General features: G+C 36.8%; 1 protein-coding gene across 3 annotated transcripts; it reads left to right on the top strand.

Annotated features, from left to right (window-relative positions):
* Window positions 1-99: 99 nt before the first annotated feature.
* PANK3 (pantothenate kinase 3) lies at window positions 100-21,850 on the top strand. 3 transcript variants are annotated; one of them, XM_030829979.2, is made up of 7 exons: window positions 100-397; window positions 5,803-6,155; window positions 8,784-9,037; window positions 10,535-10,711; window positions 11,939-12,062; window positions 14,206-14,331; window positions 15,771-21,850. In XM_030829979.2, the coding sequence occupies exons 1-7, from the start codon at window positions 370-372 to the stop codon at window positions 15,819-15,821; spliced, it is 1,113 nt and encodes a 370-aa protein (XP_030685839.1). In that variant the 5' UTR covers window positions 100-369; the 3' UTR covers window positions 15,822-21,850. The 3 variants fall into 3 exon arrangements, with proteins under 3 accessions (XP_030685839.1, XP_060152569.1, XP_060152568.1); XM_060296586.1 differs by lacking the exon at window positions 100-397 and adding an exon at window positions 2,624-2,929; XM_060296585.1 differs by lacking the exon at window positions 100-397 and adding an exon at window positions 3,036-4,642.
* Window positions 21,851-22,320: the final 470 nt, after the last annotated feature.

Below are 22,320 nucleotides of genomic sequence, written 5' to 3'. Positions count from 1 at the left end.
GAGCGAAGAGAGGGGGCCCTCGCGTCACGTGGGCGCTGGGCCTGGGCGGGCTGCTTCTCAGTGCGGCGGCGGCGGCTCGGGGGACCGGGGTCTTTTGTTTGGAGCGGCGGCGGGGGGCCCCGGAGCGGCGAGGCCGGCGGCCTTCCCCTGCTCGCTCGGTCCCGGCCGCCCCTCGCGGGGGTTGGGGGGGCCGCCCCCTGGGCCGGGGCCTAATCTCAGGCGCCCCCGCCCCGCCCTTGGCCCGCCCCGCCCGGCCCGAGGGGAGGAACCGGCCGGGCCTCCCCGCGCGGCCCAGCTACCTCCGGAGTCTCCGCCGCAACCCTCTGCGCGCCGTACCCCAGGCTGCCTCTCGCCCCTCAGGCCGACGCCATGAAGATCAAGGATGCCAAGAAACCCTGTAAGATGGGGGCTTGGGCTCGTCGGGTTGGGAGAGCAAGTTGGGCCACGTCGGGAAGCCCCTTGTGGTGGCCTGCTTCGAAGCCGGTCGCTCCCAGCCGTCGCCCAGCACGGGATGGGGGCGGAGGGACCTTTGCAGCACCCAGTTCGAGGCTCCCTCCCATCCCCCTACGCTCGGTTGACGAACGCTTGCCGCCCCCTAGCCTTTCCTCCTCGAAAGCTGGGAGGTGCAAGGGGGAATTTTTGTTCTGGGGTTTGGCAGGCAAGACCAGAGTTACCAGCTTCCTCTGAAATCAAGTTGAAAATGGGTTGTCACAGATGTCAAGTTGCGCGGGGACATTTACCACTTTTTTTTTTAAATTTTTTTAAACTGATTCTGAGCTTTCTGCTTGTGTCCTTGAAATCCCGGTGGGTTCCTGGGATTTGTCTCTGTTGTTATAATTAGAGCTTTTAAACACGGCGTGTAACCTACCGGTGGGTAAGTGCCGTGACTTGTTTAGAATAACAACTAGTTCATGTTTGTTTTTTTAAAAACAGAGATAAAAAGATCAAAGTCATCCGTATTCCCGCCACTCAGAGCTAACCACTATTAATCTTTTGGTGACTACCCGTAGAGATTTTTCTACGACTATATATAACCTATACTTATTAAAAAAAAAAACTTTCCATACTGAAAGAGAGTAGATCAACTTTTATTTGCTTCCTTTTATTTTTAGCCTTTTTAAAACCTTTTACTCCTGTGAATAGCTTATTTAATCACTCAGCCGTTGTGATTGTCATACTTGAAGTTCATTCTTCCAGAGCGACTAGGAATGCGGGATGCATGCTTCTGTCTTAGAATTGTATTGGTGTTTTGCCATTTTGCAGTGTTGTGTGATCCTCCCAACAGTTCTAGGAAATCTCTTGCTATAGAACGGGAGCACTGATACTGTCTTTTCCCGCCCGTCCGTCCGGTCTTGAAAACCTCCGCGGAGAGGCAACATACCAAAGCACTCCAGAAACGGTTAATTGTTATTTAAATGTGAGATAATTTGGTTCTCATTTTACTGCTGAGGAAAACTGAACTTACTGAGCCCCAGAGTAACTTTTACAAGGCTGCATCTTGTACAACTTGTACACCTTGTACACCTTTTACAACTCTGCTAACTGAGGTTCAGGGCCCTAAGTCACCTGACTCATAGTCCTGTGTTCTTTCTTTTGCACCTGTAGGGCGTAGTCTAAATACTTAGAGAAGCACAAACCTTTCTTATCTGGTAGTTTTATCTGCCAGTTAAAACATTTTTTTAAACAATGATTTAAAAAAAAAAACACAATAGCTAAAGAGTTCTCGTTCAGGAGTCTATGAAATACTGATGTGAAGTCTTAAAATGAGAGAGTAATATAGAAATACTACTATTTTACTGTACATTTGCTGAATTAAATGAATCTTGAACAGATGCAGTAATGTAGAACAGTTGGACATCTTCCCTCAACACATAGGTTTTCTCTGCTTGTGTTAGAATTTCCATTTAGTAAAATGAGTTTAACTATGACAAGCTCATATTCTGACCCTTATGTTATTATTTTATTTTTGCCTTGACAGCGATTTGATTACTAGATTTGGGCAAACTTATAATCAGGTGTGAATACCATCTCTGGCAAAGGTGTTTCATATCTAGTAAAGATGATAATTAAGAGTTTATAAAATAAACTTTAGGTTGAGAAGTAAAAGAACATCTATTTTTTAGAAGTAATTTGTTTATTAATATATTGTGGTACACTGTGAGACCATTAATGTTAAGAGTTATGCTGAAAAACCAGTCAGTTAATATGATTTAGAAGTCTGAAATAACATTTCCAGTTTCCTATATGTAAAAGATGACTTTACTGTCTACTCAGCTCTTTACAGTAAAAATAAAGAACATCTTGTTCTTTTGCATGTGGGAAAGAATTTCAACTATGAACTGTCATGGAAATATATATATATATCTGGAAAGTATTATTTCTGATGTTTCAAACCACTCAGTTTAGCTAAAGACACACTTGTTTTTGAGTTCTTGCATAGGGTTTCTTTTTTTTATAATCATAAATTTAGTGAGCACTTTGTATGTAAGCACTATCTTTTACATGCATTGCGTCATTTAATCCTTAGAGCAGCACTAGTAACTAAAAACTGTATCTCATACTAGTTAAACAAGTGACTTTGGCTTCACACATTTTCTTACAGTTACTCACCCAAGTGTTAGAAAACATTGCTTTTTGATACATCACTAGTATATACCAGCCTGTAAACCAAATGCCTGTATTTAACCAGAAAATAAGAAAAGGAATTGGTTTCACCCTCTAAATTGTATAACTAAAAGATGAGCATTTGAAATTATGTGTTAATTCAACTCCAGGAGAAGAATGAAGTCAAACAATCTAATGAAAAATTTTTTTCTAGAACCCAAACAGTGGCAATGTTTGCATTACCTTTACTTGTGTTTTTCACAAGTAATAGTAAAAATCTAAGCAGTGGTGTTCCTCTGTACCTCAACTGACGTGATTTTTTAAGGTAAGGGTCAGCCTCTGTTTTGCTTACCTGTAGAGCATGTAACATGATTAATAGAGTGGTAATAAAAGATTTTTTTAATATACATATATATATTTATTCATTTGGTGCAGTGTAGGTTTGGGTGTCTGCTTTGCTAACCCAAGCAGTAAGGTATGTGAAGTTTTTGTCAAGACCAGAGAGAGGTATGTAGCATATGTGTGCCGTTTGCTTCTATATAACTGTTTGTAAATTGAGTCATTACTTAAGAATGATCACTTCCAGTGGATAGTAAGGTGCAGTTGGAGGTGATAGTTTCTAATATTCTCTTAGATGTAACTAATTTACCAAAGGGGGGAAAAGTCTTCTGAAGCTCTTCTGAGGAATTATAATACTGAAGGTGTGAGTATGGTTTATTTTCTTAGTCTGTTTTAAAACAACATTTTTATTCGGAATGATTATTGGGAAGAGTGAACTGTCTTTTATTCGGGAACTTGAACAGTATCTGGAATTGACCATTGCACGTGCTCATTTTAGAATTCTGTTCCTTAAAATAATCCACCAATGCTTCTGAACATTTTCAGCATTTGGTTTCTCTTTCTGCTCCAGAACAATTAAATTCTAGTTTGGCATAGGATCCCTTTGGGCTAAAATCTGCATGGGGCCAATAGCAATTAAATAGCTCCTTAAAGCTTCTCCGCTGCCTCTTACCAACACTTAACAAGACACCAAACTTTTATAATGCAGTTTGTTAGAAATTAGCAGTCTGCCCTTGTGGCTAAAGAGGTGATCAGGCATGTGGGTTTCTCCTTTTGCATACCTAATCTACCTGGTAGGAAAGATAATTTCTTGGTAGCACTCTGCTTATGCTGGTTCTGGATATTTTTGTTACTTATGGGGAACTAATGGCAGTTCTCTTAGGCTCGGGTGAGAAATAGAATAGGAGCTACTATTTTTTTGGAAGGCCACGTAAACATCATGAGAGATTCTAGGAAATGCTCAAAAGTCTGTAGAAGGTAATGTTTATCTGCCATCATCAAAGTACTTATTTATATTTATGGAAGGTATGTTTTGTTCTTTAAATGTATTTTTGGTTCATTTTTTTCACCTCGACAGTGGAGAGTTTTATTCTCGAGAGAATGAGAAATGTTTAGGCTGTATGCAAGAAGTAGGATGCTTACGCACTGGTAACCTACTTTTAACCTGTCCCTTGGCCAGAAGCAGCAAAGCTATAGATTTAGATATTTGCCTGATTTCTTTGGAAAGTGGTATTTTTCTTATCTCATGGAAGTATTAGTGGACCTCTGGTTGTCCTTAATAACTTTGTACTTTCATCACAAATCAATAAAGTTTGAGTTTTGTGCCCCCTCCCCTTCTCATTTTAGTTAGTGACAAAATAACAAGCATAAGTATTTGCTTTAATGCACTGGAAATTAGATCACTTGCTACATCAAAGGAGTGGATCGTAATTAAGAATACGTGTCTTCTGTGTTCTTGTTGCCTCCCCCATACTTTTTGAATGGTGATTATTTCTCTGGCATAAGGAAATGAATTCCAGAACTCTGCTGAGTTGAAAGGATCTCTATGCAAAAGAAGGGACCTATAATGTTCTAGTTTGGATATTAAGGTAACCAAGACGTTCATGGTCTGCAACATAGCATCTCCAGTTACTCTTCCTTTAAGAGCAGATACCCCTAAGAGAACAGACATAGACGTATCTAACAGGCTGGATGTGAGGTGAGTCTTGAATGGCCTCTCCTTTATTTTAAAAGTGTGTTACTGGGAATTCCCTTGCAGCCCCCGCTTTCACTCCCAGGGCGCAGGGCGCTAGTTCAGGGAACTAAGATCCCACAAGCCATGGGGCGTGGCCAAAAAATATATATATCAATAAAAGTGTTTTACTTATTTAAGATGTCCTCCATTGCTAGCTGCCCAACAAAATTGAGAAAATTTAGTTTCTTCAGCATCTTAGTTGTTTATACAAATCTATAGGTGACAAAAGCATTGTGCCTGTATAGAGAAATGTACCGAATCTTTTCTCGTTGAATCGTATGTTTCCGGTTTCTAATGGTACACACATATCAAATAAGTAAAATATCAATATATAAGAAACAAAGGGAACTAAATTTCCTTGACAACTTATACATAATAAACTGTTAAATACATGTTGTTAGGCATTTTGTAATCTATGTATCTTAAGTATTATTTTTGAGTCTCTATCATAATGATTAAGATCCCAGAGAATAGAAACAGACCTTAAGGAAACTAAGATTTGAGAGGTTAATGGCTTTTCCTATGTCATATAGCCCAGTTAGTGAGAGAGCACCAAGTCCCAAACCCAGATGATGCTACCTCCCCAAATGTGCCTGTTTCCAAGTAGATTTACTTTCAGCGTTATCAACAGCTAATTTTATTAACCAGATGCACTAAAGAAGCCTAGTAAGTTTAATGAGCAAAGAAAAAAAGTTCTTTTTAAGGAGATACTTTTCCCTTGGGTTACTTGAAGTGATTATAGGCCAATTTTATTACATTAAAATCGTAGAAACATTTTCAAGCCGTAGGTGATGACCTATTATTAAAACCAAATTGGTCCAAATTTTTCCTAATCTCCTGGGGCACATGATAACTGTGTAATAAATGAAAAGGAATGCCTACCAGACCAGGAATTAAAAGGCCCTGGTCCAGCCGCAGGCATGCTGAGTTATGGGTTTTGAGAAAATACACAGAATAACATTTTGAAGGGAAGAGGGTGAGTTTCACATAGATTTGTCTTACCTCAAAAGTATTATTGACTGAATGCATGATTCAGGGTAAATGAAGCTTGTGGCTAATTAACTAGGTCCTAATTTGCATTTCTAAAATCAGGATATATATTTTTATTTATTTTTTATCCATAGCTTTCCCATGGTTTGGCATGGACATCGGGGGAACTCTGGTAAAGCTCTCATATTTTGAACCTATCGATATCACAGCAGAGGAAGAACAAGAAGAAGTTGAGAGCTTAAAAAGTATCCGGAAATATCTGACTTCTAACGTAGCCTATGGATCCACTGGTATTCGCGATGTACACCTTGAACTGAAAGACTTAACGCTTTTTGGCCGGAGAGGGAACTTGCACTTTATCAGATTTCCAACCCAGGACCTGCCTACTTTTATCCAAATGGGAAGAGATAAAAACTTCTCAACATTACACACGGTGCTATGTGCTACAGGAGGTGGTGCTTACAAGTTTGAAAAAGATTTTCGCACAGTAGGTATTTCGCTCACAGGCAAAAATCGGTACCCATTCTCTTCAGTTTTTAAAGTATGAGGCTCGTTTTCTGTCTGATACGTTCCTTAGACTAGTTCCCCCTGCTGATACAGGGGAAGTATGTATTCATGACTTACTTTTGATTGGAGCATTTAAACACCTTTATACAATGAGTAAAAACTAGCCAGAGTTGGGCCTGTCGTACATAATATGGAGTAAAACCTGCTAAGTTTAGGAACTGCTACAAAGCTACAGTAAAAGCAGACTTCAGTGAATTTGGCAGTGTGCAAAGCCAGATATAAATGGGGCTTGAAATATTTTCACTATTATTATCCTGTGTTTGCTTGTTTTTTTGAGTATTATCCAGTCATCTCTCCTAAGGCCACCATCTTCCCAAACCCTAACTGAAACCTGTATCTTTTGATTAATAGACACCTGAATGAAAGTCCCTATTAGCCCTTTTTTCTTGGATTTTATACCATTGACCCTACCATGTTTCTGTCTTGAAGGGGGTCATTTGGATATGGCAGGCGGATTATGTAAGCGTCGATTTCTGTGCTAGTAGGGGTTTGCCAAGTGTCCAGTCCTTCCCATTAGAATAAAGATTTAAAAGTTTAGGGCTTCCCTGGTGGCGCAGTGGTTGGGAGTCCGCCTGCTGATGCAGGGGACCCAGGTTCGTGCCCCGGTCCGGGGCGATCCCACATGCCGCAGAGCGGCTAGGCCCGTGAGCCATGGCCGCTGAGCCTGCGCGTCCGGAGCCTGTGCTCCGCAACAGGAGAGGCCACAACAGTGAGAGGCCTGCAAACCGCAAAAAAAAAAAAAAAAAAGTTTATACTTGGATTTACTGAAATTTGTTTTTCTTGAAAATATGCATGTGGACCATTTCGTTTCTCAGATTCACATAAGAAAATCTAGAACATAAGCGATCACTTATATGGCTCACGGAAGTGAATACCTTGTAATTTGGGGTAGTTTTTATTAAAAATTTTTATGATGAGTAATACTGATTTGTATTCAGTTTATTGAGTAATCTGACCATAAATTCGAATCCAGTTTTTTTGGATGCGTGATATTTAGTGTTTGCCAAAAGCAGTGTCCTTGAAGCCAGCTCTCACCTGGCCATTGTTTGGAGACCCTGGTATTCAAATTACGGAGTTCTAAGTTTTTTTTAAGAAGTATTGATATTTTCTAGTGACGAAGTTTTATAATATTTGTTTTTGTTGGAGCTCAATCATTTATTAAGCTAATATTTGAACACTTAGTTTGTGTTAGGTATTGTGCTAGGCACTGAGAAGTCAGCTAGGAATAAGACACAGACTTAGCTCTCAAAGAGTGCAGTATCCTAGACCACACATTTAAGTGAACTATAAGTTCAGTGCATTATAATTAAGAAGTACAATGCATTATAATTAATACTATTGCTATGAAAAGAGATGCCATGGGAACACAAGGGGAAGTGATACCTAATAAGTCCTTAGAGAATTGAAAAGCTTATCTAAGCTGAGATCTTTTATAGTAAATATTTTATAATATACTCTTTACTAACCTGAAATGAATTTAATAATTTCATATTAGTACCCAAACTATAATATAAAGACAGGAAGTTAAGGTATTTATATATCAGTAGGTAGATTCTCTGGTATGATCACACAAGAGGGCATAATGAAGTAGTCAGATTTAGATGCTTGTATGTACATAGATTGAACTTAATTTCTAAAGCCACAAATGCTAAGATTGATAAGGTAGGTTTTATTGGAGAATCAAATACCATAAGTGGTATTGGTGTTGTGACATAACTTTCGAAGATGCTAAACAACACAAGGTAAAGTTCCAAACAGTAAAAAGTACACTTCCTCACTTTATGTGGTGGTTGCGTTCCTAGCAAATTTAGTATGTATTAAAACCACGTAAAGAATACCTTGTGTCGGGCTTCCCTGGTGGCGCAGTGGTTGAGAGTCCGCCTGCCGATGCAGGGGACACGGGTTCGTGCCCCGGTCCGGGAAGATCCCACATGTCACAGAGCGGCTGGGCCCGTGAGCCATGGCCACTGAGCCTGCACGTCCCAAGCCTGTGCTCTGCAATGGGAGAGGCCACAACAGGGAGAGGCCCGCATACCGCAAAAAAAAAAAAAAAAAAAAAGAATACCTTGTGTCTATACACATATAGATAAAATACTTCCTGTTTACATAGGCTCAGATAATTATAAATGAATTTTCCTACTGCTGCCTACAGAAATGTCTGTTGTAATGTTCAAAGGTAATACAGGGAAGGGTTAACTCTTTTTTTTTCACAACTGCCCCACCCATTGCAGATGTCTGGCACCCCAAGTCCCTGCCCAGTAAATGTTAGTTTGATTCTCTCCTCCTCCCCATCTTTGTGAAAACTAAAAAGTCCACACAGATTTCCAAAACACCTCTAGAAGTAATACCACCACCACTGAGAACCACAGGACTAAATGAAGTCCCTAAGAGATTTTGACACAAAAGAAAACAAGTGAAAACGTGTGGGTTGTAAATGATTTTGAAGTTTTGTAAAGTACATGGAAATTATATGGTATAGTCGAGTCAAGTATTTTGAATGCGTTCCTTTGTTCACTTTATAAAACTCGCTTTGGTGTTTTTTTTACAGATTGGAAACCTCCACCTGCACAAACTGGATGAACTTGACTGCCTTGTAAAGGGCTTGCTGTATATAGATTCTGTCAGTTTCAATGGACAAGCAGAGTGCTATTATTTTGCTAATGCCTCAGAACCTGAGAGATGCCAAAAGATGCCTTTCAACCTGGATGATCCCTATCCACTTCTGGTAGTAAACATTGGTTCGGGAGTCAGTATTTTAGCAGTCCATTCCAAAGACAACTATAAACGAGTAACTGGGACAAGGTAGTAACCTTTTTGTTCTTAAGGCAGCATGCATATTGTTTTCTACACAGAAATTGTGAAATCTAACGTGTATTGTGCAACAGGTAAAAATGTAGATGTGTAAGTATAAGTTAAAGTGTTGCAGATAATACTTTTTTATAAGGCATGTGTGTAGACTCAAACTAAAATCATTAAATGTTTATATTTGGTTAGCATCATTTGGCATCAAAATTTCCATAATGAAAAGAGTGAATTTTTAGCTGGAATGATTCCAATAACATTTTAATTTTCCAAAGCATTTTTCTCATTTTTATATAGATATATTTAAGCCTAAAGCTTGAAACATTCTTATTTGATTCACATTTAAGTGGAGTATTTGGCAACATTGTAATTAATTCATATAGGATGAATTTAACATGAACTCTTTTCTTTAATACCTGGAATATGAATGTGAAATGAGATTTAAAATTTTTCCTTATGATTCCAATATGTCCTTTATCACCTTTTAAGGAAGCTGGAGGCTCCTGTTTACTTAATTGAGGAAGAAAGATTTTAGGATGCTTTAAATTAGATTGATTTGTGAAAAAAACGCTGGCCATGCTCTGCAGCATATGGGATCTTAGTTCCCAAACCAGGGATCAAACCTGTGCTCCCTGTGTTGGGAGCACAGACTCTTAACCATTGGACTGCCAGGGAAGTCCTGAAAAAAACTCATTTTAATTTTAATGTAATACTCCTATTTTAATAATACTTAAATTTAATTAGTATTTTATTTCTGTGGTGGCTGAAAAGTCTACCTCCGTTGAAACTCTCTATGCCAAAGAATTACAGAGACGTACTGCCTACTTCAATCAATTCAAAAAGACAAATTCAGTCTATTAACTAAATTCCAACAGTGATTCAGGAATATAACCTGTTAGAAATTTAGGTGAGACTAGGGAGCAAAGGTTTTGATTTTAGGGGCTAGAGTGGCATAATTTCATTTTGTGAGCATATCCAAAAGAATAATAGAACCAAGTTAACTTCTGTCTTTAACATGATGACCAGCCTGACATAAATGTCCTCACTGTATTCATATCGGAGTCATGTAAATGTTAATGTATCACGTTGGGTTGATTTCAGCCTTATCAGGCTAAGTAAATAGGCCTTTCACAAAATTATTTCCTGGAAACCATTTAGAATTACAATTTTTCTCCTTTTAATTTGTACAGTATTAACTTTTAGCACTCCTTTTTCATGCACACAAAAACATTTATTTTTAGCAATTACAAAGTGTAAGGTATCAGGGGAAGATACTAGAAGATATAAAAGGTCTTCTGTGTCTGTTGTTTACACGACGACATTTTTTTCCTTTGGTTTATTCTTTGATCTGACAAATTTGGTTTTGCTATGTGTTTTTCTTAGGTTTAGCAATATCTATCCATGTGTTCATTGAATAAATGAGTGCTCCATCCTTTTACTTTGGAGAAAGAATACAGTGTGTAAATGCAACTTACCAAGTTTCTTTATTTTCTTTAGCCTTGGAGGGGGTACCTTTCTTGGTTTATGTAGTTTATTGACTGGCTGTGAAAGTTTTGAAGAGGCTCTTGAAATGGCATCCAAAGGTGACAGCACCCAAGCTGACAAGCTGGTCCGTGATATTTACGGAGGAGATTATGAAAGATTTGGTCTGCCTGGTTGGGCTGTAGCATCTAGGTAAGTTTAACATTTACATTGTAATTAAAGTTGCTTATTTAGGTTTTTGGTTTTTTGGTTTTTTTTCCTTGCGGTACGTGGGCCTCTCACTGTTGTGGCCTCTCCTGTTGTGGAGCACAGGCTCCGGACGCGCAGGCTCAGCGGCCATGGCTCACGGGCCTAGCCGCTCTGCGGCATGTGGGATGTTCCCGGACTGGGGCACGAACCCGTGTCCCCTGCATCAGCAGGCGGACTCTCAACCACTGCGCCACCAGGGAAGCCCGCGTATTTAGTTTTTAGAAAGCAGTGTATCAGGAAGTTGTAAGGGGCTTCCTCTTACCCAGTTTAGTTCTAAGTTTTGAACATTGATGTCGTTTTAAAATTAAATATACATCAAGAAGTCTCCCCTGAATGCACTATAGGAAACTGTTTTTATTAGTTCTTGAGTATCCTTCCAGTGTTTCTCTATACAAATACAAATAAATATCCTTATCCTCCCCTTACAGAAGGTAACTTTTAGAAGGTAACATTTATATACCATTATATAGTATGCCGTATACAGTCGGGTCTCCTTATCCATGGTTCCTCATCTACAGAGTCAACCATCCTCGGATCGAAAATATTTGGAAAAATAATTCCAGAAAGTTGCAAAAAGCAAAACTTGAATTTGCTGCACACAGGCAACTATTTACATAGTATTTACATTGTATTAAGTGTTATTAAGTAATCTGGAGATGCTTTAAAGTATATACCTAGGTTATATGCAAATACTACATCATTTTATACAAGGGACCTGAGCATCTAGAGATTTTGGTGTCCAAGGAAGGTCCTGGAACCAATCCCCCATGGATAAGAGGGAGGACTGTATAGTCTACAACAGCAGTATATCCTAGTCTGTTTGCCTGCCCCCCCCCTTTTTCCCCTCTTCCTTCCCTCATCCTTTCCCTCCCTACCCTCTGTCTTCCTTTTTCCTTCCTTTCCTCCCTCTCTCCCTCCTTCCTTTCTCCCCCCACCTTTTTTTTTATTAACAGCTTCATGGTATTTCATTGTATGAATGTATCATAGTTTGATAGATGTTTGGGTGTTCCCAGTATTTTCCTACGTGCAGTTCATTGGGTCAGTAAGTAACCTTGTACATGTATACCTTATTTTATACATGTGTAGATTTATCTGTAGGCTGTATTCTCAAAATGTATGGAATGTTGTTTGTTATCAGCAGATTTGATTTTGTTTTTCATTTCTCTGCAGTTTTGGGAATATGATTTATAAGGAGAAGCGAGAATCTGTTAGTAAAGAAGATCTAGCAAGAGCTACATTAGTTACTATCACCAATAACATTGGTTCTGTGGCACGAATGTGTGCTGTTAATGAGGTAAAAAAAATTGTTTAATTATATGAAAAATGTGAGTTGGAGTTTTATGTACGTGTAGCAGGCTTCTTCGTATTCCTTAAGGAGGCCTCATAGGATCGAGATCTCTTAATCCATTAAATCCCAAGATTCATTAATATATATGTTACCTATCCAATTGTGATACTACCTTTAAAGAAAGTAACAGATAATTCAAACCGGAAATAGGACAAAGAGATAATTTACATTTCATATTTATCCAGAAACCTTTTCAGAAATATACAACCTAAATATCTTTAAGTTGTGAAACAAAAATTCTATCTAAACAATAAGACGTTTTGAGGTAACTTACTATTGAAAGTGGGTGGGTACTTTTTTCCTGCTAGTGTTACCTTTGATTAGTGAAGTACTTGGAAGTTTTCTTACTGCCCTCGGCTTCTTTACAGTGCTGCCTTGTTGCATATGGATCAAGCAGCATTGTACAGGGCTATGAAGGCACTGAGACCGTTCTTCACATGAAATTTGAATGATGTATACTTACAAAAAGCATGTACTGCTAGATTTACCTCATAATTGGGTTATTTTTATTTGAAGAAGACTGTATATACAGTTTTGCCTTTGTGTAATAGAGGTATTTGCCCATTTAATTTTTATAAATATCAAATACTTTATAAATGTGTTGGGAATTTTACTTTTTAAAGGAATTCTTCATTTGTTCACTCATTCGTTTATTCATTGAGTAAATATTTAGAGTACCATGTGCCAGGTATTGTTCTGAGCACTTGAGATAAATTAGTGAAGAAAACGAAGATCCCTGACTTTGTGGAGCTTACAGCCATTCTAGTGTTGTAGTAAACAAGTAAATTATTCCGTATTAGGTGATAAATGCTATTTTTAAAAAGGAGAAAATTAAACAAGATAAAGAGAATTGAGAGTAGACCAGAGAGTGGCAGAGGACAAATTACTGAGTAACTGGGTGTAGTTAAAGGAAGGCTTTGTTGAAAATGTAACTCTTAGGCAAAGATTTGATGGAGGTGAGAGAATCATGGGTGCAGATATTTGGGGAAAGGGAGGCTCCAGAAGAGAGAACAACTGTGCAAAGACTCGAATTAATCCTCTGAATTACTCTAAATTCAAAATTAGAATACTGTCTTTTAAGTTTCTTAATAACAGTGTAGTAAGTTAGTTGAGGGAGCCACTAGCAGGCATTTTAACCTAGGTTTGGGAAATATATCACTTTGAGGGGGCAGACAGTAATCTGGGATCTTTTTTGTTACCCCTGTAGGTCCAGATTTTCACTGGCCAATTGACTTAACAGTAATTAAGGCCATAATTTACGCTATTCAAACTCAGTGTGCAAAAATGTACACTCAGAAGTACTTACATTGTTGTGAGAGTAGAAATAGGTTTTTTGGAGATTCAAAACAAATATTAGTTCCTCCATCTGGAAGCCCTAGGGGTTGGGTGGGCATGCCAGTATCCCAGTCAGTTTTGCTCTCCAGTGCTATAGATAAAGTCCACGGTTTCTGTGTCATTACTGAGCATAAACTGCAAAATGCTGACCAAGTTTACAGCTTGTTTTTAATCCTAAACACGTTTAAAATACTTTTCCTTGGTTTGTCTCCTTTTATCTCGTCAGTGACATTTCTCCAAATTACTTTCTTTGCTAAATGTATTACTTATTGGCCATTTTCAAAAATAAGTCTATCTGTAATCATTAAACTAGGGTCTTTCCAGAACTTTTCTTTTTAAATTAGACGTTATTTTTTAGGGCAGTTGTAGGTTCACAGCAAAATTGAGTGGAAGGTACAGAGTTCACTGACCCCCTAGACGCACAGCCTCCCCTACTGTCAATATCCAGCACCAGTTTGGTACATTTGTTAAAATCGATGAGCCTATATTGACACATCATCACTCAGAGTCCATAGTTTACATTTGGGGTCACTCTTAGTGTACATTCTATGGGTTTTGACAAGTGTAGTGACATGTCCTAAACTAATTTTTAAATATTCAGGATTATGAAGGCATATACCAGGAATGCAGTAGGCACTAAAAAAAGGTAGTAGTTGTTTATATTTGTAAGTAGAGATCTTATAAACTGTATTGTATTGTAAAATCTACTTGATAATTCTTTTTTCAAGTCATTTTCTTTGTTCTTTTCTTTTAGAAAATAAACAGAGTTGTCTTTGTTGGAAACTTTTTACGTGTCAATACTCTCTCGATGAAACTTTTGGCATATGCACTGGATTATTGGTCAAAAGGTCAACTGAAAGCATTGTTTCTAGAGCATGAGGTATGATATGAAAATAAAGTTTTGTGAATTTTAATAGCATGCTTTTAAATGCAGTTTCATATATTGTTCCTTGCCGGGTACTTTATAAGTGAAGTATAAAACTGCGATTTACGTAAATAGTACATTGATTCCCTCACTTCAGTTTGAGTTAGGGGGTGGGCATTTTTGTAACCTGGCAGACATCCCATTAAGATGAGAATCTCACAGTTCTGAAAAAGAGAGAGCAGTATCAGGTCTGTGAGCTCATTAAATACTGGGGCTGCTTGTGTACTTAGTGGGTTTGTTTTGTTAAATTGTTTTCTTTTGTTTGTTTGTTTTGTTTTTTATTGTTGTTTTTTGGCCGTGCCTCACGTGGGATATTAGTAGTAGCTCCCCAACCAGGGGTTGAACCCGGGCCGTTGTCAGTGAGAGCACAGAGTCCTAACCACTGGACCGCCAGGGAATTCCCTCTTTCTTTTTTTGTCCTCCCCTGAGAGGACAAATGTTAAATATGAACAGTAAAAATATATATGATTTAGCAATGAAAATCTCCTTAATCCTCCCACCACAGCCTCACCCCCACCTCCAGTGGTAACCACTGTTAACATTTCGGAGTTTATTCTTTGAGATTTTTTTTTCCTATTCGATCACAATATCCAGTTAAATTCTGATTGGAGCAAGTATCAGTTCACAAAATGTTTTGGATTAAGTAAACTTACCTTGAATTATTTGTGGTCAAGTGAATATTTTATTAAGCATTTTAATAATACAGATTCTGAGTATTTGTTCTGCTCTTATGAGCTTCCATGTGTCATTGTCACTGCTCTCGCTGTAGAGGTCAGAATGTGTACTCTTGTGCAGCTCCACCTGGCGTGTCCTCTGCTGTGGGAATGGCAGGCAGAGCCAAAGGAATTTTCTTCAGGAAAGGGGAGGGGAGCCAGAATTGCAACAATAGTCCTAGAAGCTTTAGAGTCTAACAGCCACTCTTTATAAAAAAATATGTATTTCAAAGGTATATATATTATAATTAACTAGAAAATGCTTAGCTTCAATTATAATACAAAAACATATACATATATATGTATTGGGTTGGCCAGAAAGTTTGTTCAGGTTTTTCTGCAACATCTTAAGGAAAAACCTGAACAAACTTATTGGTCAACCCCAAATTTGTACTATATGAAGAATATATACTACCAGAAAACTTAGATTGTTTCAAGTAGACTGTTGATTGAAATATTGAGCAATTAAACATGGAATTCAATTACAAAAAAAAAGTTGTATATATTGAGAATACAGTTTAAAAGAATTTTTTTTTACAATAACTGATGACACAAATTGGTAGCTTTCTGAATCAATGTTCTTAAATAGATTATACACAAGTATGTGTTCTTAATAGTGGTTAATATTACATGTTCATTTAGAAGCTGCACTACATTAATAATTGCTTTTAAATTATGCAGGGATATTTTGGAGCAGTTGGTGCACTTCTTGGGCTGCCAAATTTCAGCTAAAGCATCGGGTTTCTCTCTGTTAATGTCACTCAAGAGGAACTGAAAACTGGAGGTGTTATTACTGCATTATTTGTCACTGGGAACCAAAGGATGAAAGAGTAGCACTATTCCTGTTGATTTTTAAGTATCAGAATATGGTAAGCTGCTATACGTTGCCATATTAAAAAGAGAGCTCCAGTAATGTGAAGTATTTCTAAGTGAAATGCTTTCCCTTCTGTATATAGCCAGTGTTAAATCCTTAAATGCAATACAGCCTCTGATTAATGAGCTTCCTCTGAAAAAGATTTTCTATTTATTTTATTTTATGTAGCCAACATTGCAGTACTGTATGTTCAAACATGAATCTTAAAGTCTCAGAAATGTTTATCTCATGAAAAGAATTGATTCTGAATATTTGTTACAAGTCTGTTCTGTGTGTGTTTTGGTTACTAGTAAGTGGACAGTAACATATCCTGTATCGAAACTTACTGAAATGGCAATCAAAGATGATCATTTTTATATGATTTTAGAAATGTTAAAGCAATATTAATTATTCATTACTGTTGTTTTCCAAACATATCTTCTCCCAAAAATCATGTTTATGTGCTCTTTCCCCAGAAGTATAACCTTTTTCAAATGCCATAATTTAATTGAAATACTGTTGTTAAACATTAGCCTGAACTTTAAAATGAATCCTAGAAAATGCACATAATTGGTGATACTGCATTTTTTGTATTTTGAGTTTATCAGATAGTACATTTTAAAATATTGTTTAATTGGAGGCTTAATTACTTATTTGAAAGTCCGTTCAGTGAGGTCCCAGGACTATTTGAATGGAGTATGGTTTATGTGTATTGGTAGGGTTCTGTGCTCTTCTCTCTATACCACATTTATCTTAGGCCCAAAGTTAGCCATTTCTGTTTAATTAGGTCTGAACCATCAAAGCTAAAGACTGTCTTCTACTGTGAACAGCAGCAAAATCATTTGTTCTAAACAGATGTTATGGAAATTTAAAAGATGAGTTGTTTTGAAACTGGGAATCTGAGGCAGTATTGCAGAATTATAAAAGGATCAGTGTTTCGTACATTCTGGTAATAAAAGCATTATAGTTCCAAAATTTGTAAATCCTTTTGCCTTGGAATTTATTCTGTATTTTGAAGTCATTTTTTATAATGTTATAAATTTTTTCAGACTTTCATTTTGGTAGTAACATTTTGGAGGTCCAATAGTTCAGCAAAGTTTTTTGAGACTGTCACTTATGGTTTAGGAAGTTGAAAGACGGGGAAAATTGGGAAAAACTGTTCACGTCCTTAAATTACAGTAAATCTGGATGTACTTTGAAGAGCTTAAAACTTTTATATTACAGGAAGAGGTATTATGCTGTCTTTTCACACGACAGTTTTGCTCCGTAGAGAACAATTTTCAATTGAATCTCAAGAGGTGGTGCTTGATAAAGATATTTCTCCCTGTAGTTATGTTCAGAGGGAAAAGCATGTGAAGGTAATTTTTAGAATGTAGAATATTTAGAACTTTGAATTCATGTCAGTCAGTGGTCATTTTGAAAACCTACAGTGTTTAAACATTTTCTTACTAAATGTTTCCATTTTCGTGACTAGATATTTCAGCCAAAAGCTATATTTTTAATTTATTTTAGAATTGCATGATTGGGCATCTGTACAAGAAGGTTTTGCTTTTAAATGATAACTTCAAATTTTATACCTGTGGCAAACTGTACGTTAGCAGTTACAGGTTTGGGGCTGTCGTCAAGAAGGAAATGGAATGGTAAAAGTATATACAAGTTAATTTGATCAATACTTTGGTTAATTTGGGACTATGATTCATACTTTTTGTCTTTTGAAACTGAAGTTACCTGCTAAAATGCATATAAAGTGACCAACCATTTCACCACTGTGAGAAAAGCTCTTGGCTTTTCTCTTGTACAATCTAGAATTACTGGAGTAATTCTAATAAGTATTTCTAATAAGAACACAGAATTGGGATGAAGGCTGCCAAGATTCTAGTTTTTTATTATGATCCCAGGAAAATGCTTGAATAAGCATAGAGTGGTAAATAGGTTTGGTTCTAATCCCAATCAGCTTCAGAGCTCTTATGTTCTTGAACAGTGCTGTCTAATAGAAATAAACGTGAGCAACATGTAATTTTGCGTTTTCTAGCAGACATATTTAAAAAGTAAACAGGTGAAATTCATTTAAATTATATATTTCTATTTAACCCAGTGTAGCTGTGTGATCATTTCAACATGTAATCATTATAAAAAGTTATTTAGGGTTTTTTTGGGGTTGGGGGATTGTTGCTACCTAGTCTTCAAAATCAGTATGTATGTTACACTTACAGCACAACTCAATTTGGACTAATCACATTTCAGGTTCTCAGTAGCCACGTTTGGGTAGTGGTTACTGTATTAGTGTAGTTTCTAGAACTAGCTCTTAAAAATGAACACTATCATGTATTCATTAAAACTTAAATTTGAATCTGGACTTTTTAAAGAATGTTAGAGAGGGAACACGTGAGAACCTTATTTTTTAAATACGTAAAGAGGGATAAGAAATACCTCATTTGGCCTAGTTTATTTTATTCAGACAAACTGTAGTTCTGACCATTCCAAAAAACATCTTACATTGCATCCTGCCATCTCATTGTAGTAGGTATCGTTTTTCTAATGATACTAATAAAGTTGCCCAAGACACATCCTGAGCATCCTCATCAGTCTTCAGAATGTATATTTCCTTCGCTGCAGTAAATTTGATGATTCCAAAGACTTAACCCCACACACACACCTTGTCTAATTGAACTTTGAGAAGCCAATTCTAAAGGACTAAAAAGAAACCTTTTTAATTCTTCATTGAGTTCTGTACACACAAGGAGAATCTTGTTTATAACTTGGTGGATTTAATTTTCATTTTTAAAAATAACATTTTCAAATGCAAGGATCACTATCAGTTTGCTTGGGCGGTTGGTAAAGAACACAAGGTCTAGAACGTTCCACCACCACTACCACCATCCGTACCCCCAGAAGACTGCCTTTTAACCAGAGAGACTTTGAGAACTAATGGCCTTCAGTTCTACACCCCAACTTCTCCAAAGACAAAGTACTAGTAGACTTCCTTGCCTGTTGACAAGGGCGTTCCTTGCTCAGCTACTCTAGTTGAAATAGGTGGACTCTTAGTTTAGGTAAAGTTAGCGCTATTGCCAGTAATATATGTGGCGTCTTGACAGTCCTTCTAGAGGTTCAGATTGTTCGCCAAATATTAGACTGTGAAGATTCCTGAGTTTTTTACCTTTGCGTGCAGATGTGATTGTTGTATTCTCAGTACCAGTTCCTGAAAGTCCACTTCTGTAAGAAAAATGAGGCAGCTCAAAGGGAAAAAGGTTTTCCTCTATGTCCAGCGGTACTCTTGCCTTCTAAGAGCAGTCCATCTTGCCTTGAATCAAGGCATCTTGCCTTGATTTCTAAGGTCGCATTTTTGGGTGGAAAGCTTAGCAAGGCAGTAGTTTCCAAATGTCCTTTATAACCACTCTGCTTGTTATATGCAAAATGTTTCATATTTTAATATTTTGTTTTTTCTCTATCGAGCACTTTATGCTTTTTAGTCTGTTGCATTTGAGAATGTAGTTTAGAAACTTTTTCTCTTCTAAAGCCATGTAAAAACTGGATGATCACCGGAAAAATGAGTATGTGTTATTTTGCATTTAACTTACTGTTTTGTGGTATGTATAAACAAAATATTAGAAACATACTGCATTTTTGTAACAATACTCTTGACTTTATTTAACATGATTTGCCATGAAATATCAATGATCTATTTTCCCAATAAGCTTGTTTATTTTAGGGTGTTTTATTCTAATAGAGAAGGAATTCAGCCAACTTGGTTTCTGTCATCAGATAATCTCAGAAAGTAATGTTCTTTATCTATATTACTGCCTGTTGTCAATATTTGAGACCGTAGCTTTATATTTCTACTGAGCCTAGTAACTGATGAGCAAAGACCCCAAAAAGTGAGTAATTATTTTTCTTCCTTTGAGGTATTTTAATAGCCTATTGAAAACAGGGGTTCCATGAAAAGCAGACTGTCCCAAAAGACAGTTAGTTGCTCCATTCATGGCATCATTTGAAGTGACAGAAACAATTTGTTCAGATACGTGGCATCATGTTTTAGAGTTCATTTTATTTGTGTTGATATATGTTGAGAGGTACTAGTTTTTGGATTCTCACCATAGAATGGTATTAGTTATTCTCTCATAATGTTTTGTTATTACCTGTAATGGCCAAGTAGTAGATATACCTTAAAGTAATATCAAGGGGGTGTGTGTGTGTGCGTGCGTGCGCGTGCTTTAAATCTGTAAAGCTATCTGGAATTTTTATTGTGCTATAACTTCAAAATTATATGGGCATTATAACTTTTCCATTGTACAAAAAGAAACATACCACTAAATTTATGGATGTTTGAATGTTAGATATATTTGGGATTTTTTTAATAGCCCTTTTCTTTAAGCTGTTGCTTATTTCTGATCATTGTGAGTTGGGATAGATGTGGGATAAACCCCTCCTAGAATTATTGCCTTTGTCAAACACAATTCATAGTGGGATTTATAAAACACAATTTTAATTATCTCTAAGTGAGTTGAAATATCATGAATTGTAGTCATTTACATCAAGTATGATAAAGACCTAAAGTACCTTTATCCTTAGGATTGCCTGAGAATAATCAGATTGTACATGTGTCTGATACTTCCAGCTTAATAAATGTAGCAGTGAGTTGATGTTGGGACTTCAGGTACTACAGTTGGTACTGAATGATGTGTTTGAGAGGAAATCAGTTTTCTTTTTCCTTAAGAAAAAAACCAGAATCTTTACATTCTGGCTCTTTGTGTAGTCAAAAGACTATTTCTCTTTTTAGATTTTCAGTCTTTTTGCTGTAGCGGCCAGTAATTTTGTGTTTAAAAGAACGAATGAGGAATGTATTTTTCAAAGGAGTGAATAAAGTTAAAATCCAAGGTTTTGAATTGTATAAATGTGCAACTAAATTTCAAGTCTAAGATAGTGCTGATTTTTTTTTCTATTTCTCAACATCTTTCATACATTGCAGTACCTACAGTTCCAGTAGCTTTCAAAGAGAACATTTCAGTTTTGTATAATTTGTAAAATATACATAAATAATGCAGATAGTTTGAGATTATTTTAGCTTTATGTTGTGTCCCTGAATCATACGGATCTCATACCTGGCACAGTTGATAGTTGTCACGAGTATTAAGCCATTTTGAAATCTGCCACTTTTTTTCTGAGGTGCCCTTTTTAGTTTACATTTAGAAACAAAAGATAACTTTATAGACCTAACATTAATATTCTGGTCTCCTTGTCCTAAATACGGTTAATGGAACATGGATGTAAGTCAGGTTAAGGTGGTTTTATCATTTTTTTAATACATTGTGTGCTTTGACTTTTTATTTGAACTGCAGTGAAGCTTTGACTTCTTAACTGAAATTGAGTGGCATTTGTCTTAATTCTGCCCAGTTACAGATCAAATCATACCTAGAAAATGTTTGTGTTAATTTTACTTATACAAGCCATTTCCGTTTAAGTTGCCTTATTCTATCTATTGCATTGTTCTTGCCAAGTCTGAGCTCTGTCATGTTGGAATTATTCTAACACTGAATCTGTGATGTAAAAATGTATGACGTGCTACAAATTTTATTCATAATAAACTAAGTTATAGCCTATTATAACCTATAAAACATTTCTTGTAAATTGTCTAATTTATTTTTCATTTATGTACAGTTTCTTATGTAAATTTTTAAAATACTTGTTGTGGTCTGTTCTATAAACATTCCTGTTCTCTTTTCCTTAAGGCTTATTGGCATGAAAGAAACTTGGGTTTTGCTTGTTTGTATTATATGGCCACTGAGCCAACTTCAGTACTCTCTACCTTTTCTGTAGTTTTAACTTTTTCTAGTTTTGTTCATATTCTAAATAAATGTTAAAATCATGATTTTTATTTCCTACTTTGCAAATAAATTCTGTTAAGTTGTTTACTGTGTTATCTTTTTATTGTTTATATATTGTATTCCCACATTTCCATTTCAAATAAATACAAGGTTTTAATGAAATCAACTACAGTAGAATGTGTAAACTGAGAGAAAGGACATCGTAAAGTCTTGCTCACCTCTGTATTCCCAGTACTTGGCACAGAGAAGGCATTCAGTAAAAAATACTTAGTGAGTGAATCAACTGTAGAGGAAGTGTCTTTATCTATCTAGTCTCCCTTTATAAGATGTAATTGAAGTTTTTCCCCACTTTCCTCTCCCCAGCCTTAGAAAGCACAAATGTAAGTTTAGCAGAGGTGCAGTGCAAATCTTCCTGAAATTTAAGCCTTACGTTTATTAACATGTGAAAAGCTTTGCTTTTCCTTGAACCGAGGCCATGGTGTCCTATGCCAGAAATGGATGTTGACAGCAGAGTGGCCCTTAGATGCGCTCCCAGCAGAGGTGACAGAACGTGTGG

The sequence above is a fragment of the Globicephala melas genome, chromosome 3 (genome assembly GCF_963455315.2).
Source record: "Globicephala melas chromosome 3, mGloMel1.2, whole genome shotgun sequence".
Lineage (NCBI taxonomy): Eukaryota > Metazoa > Chordata > Mammalia > Artiodactyla > Delphinidae > Globicephala > Globicephala melas.
Note: the sequence above shows the minus strand (reverse complement) of the source record. Positions and strands in the feature narration are given on the sequence as shown.

What these genes read in the sequence shown, in the direction of transcription:
- PANK3 (XM_030829979.2), top strand. Translation starts at nt 370, where the DNA reads ATGAAGATCAAGGATGCCAAGAAACCCT. An exon ending in CAAGGATGCCAAGAAACCCT is followed by an intron (nt 398 to 5,802) that starts GTAAGATGGGGG and finishes TTTTATCCATAG; the next exon opens with CTTTCCCATGGTTTGGCATG. An exon ending in TTGAAAAAGATTTTCGCACA is followed by an intron (nt 6,156 to 8,783) that starts GTAGGTATTTCG and finishes TTTTTTTTACAG; the next exon opens with ATTGGAAACCTCCACCTGCA.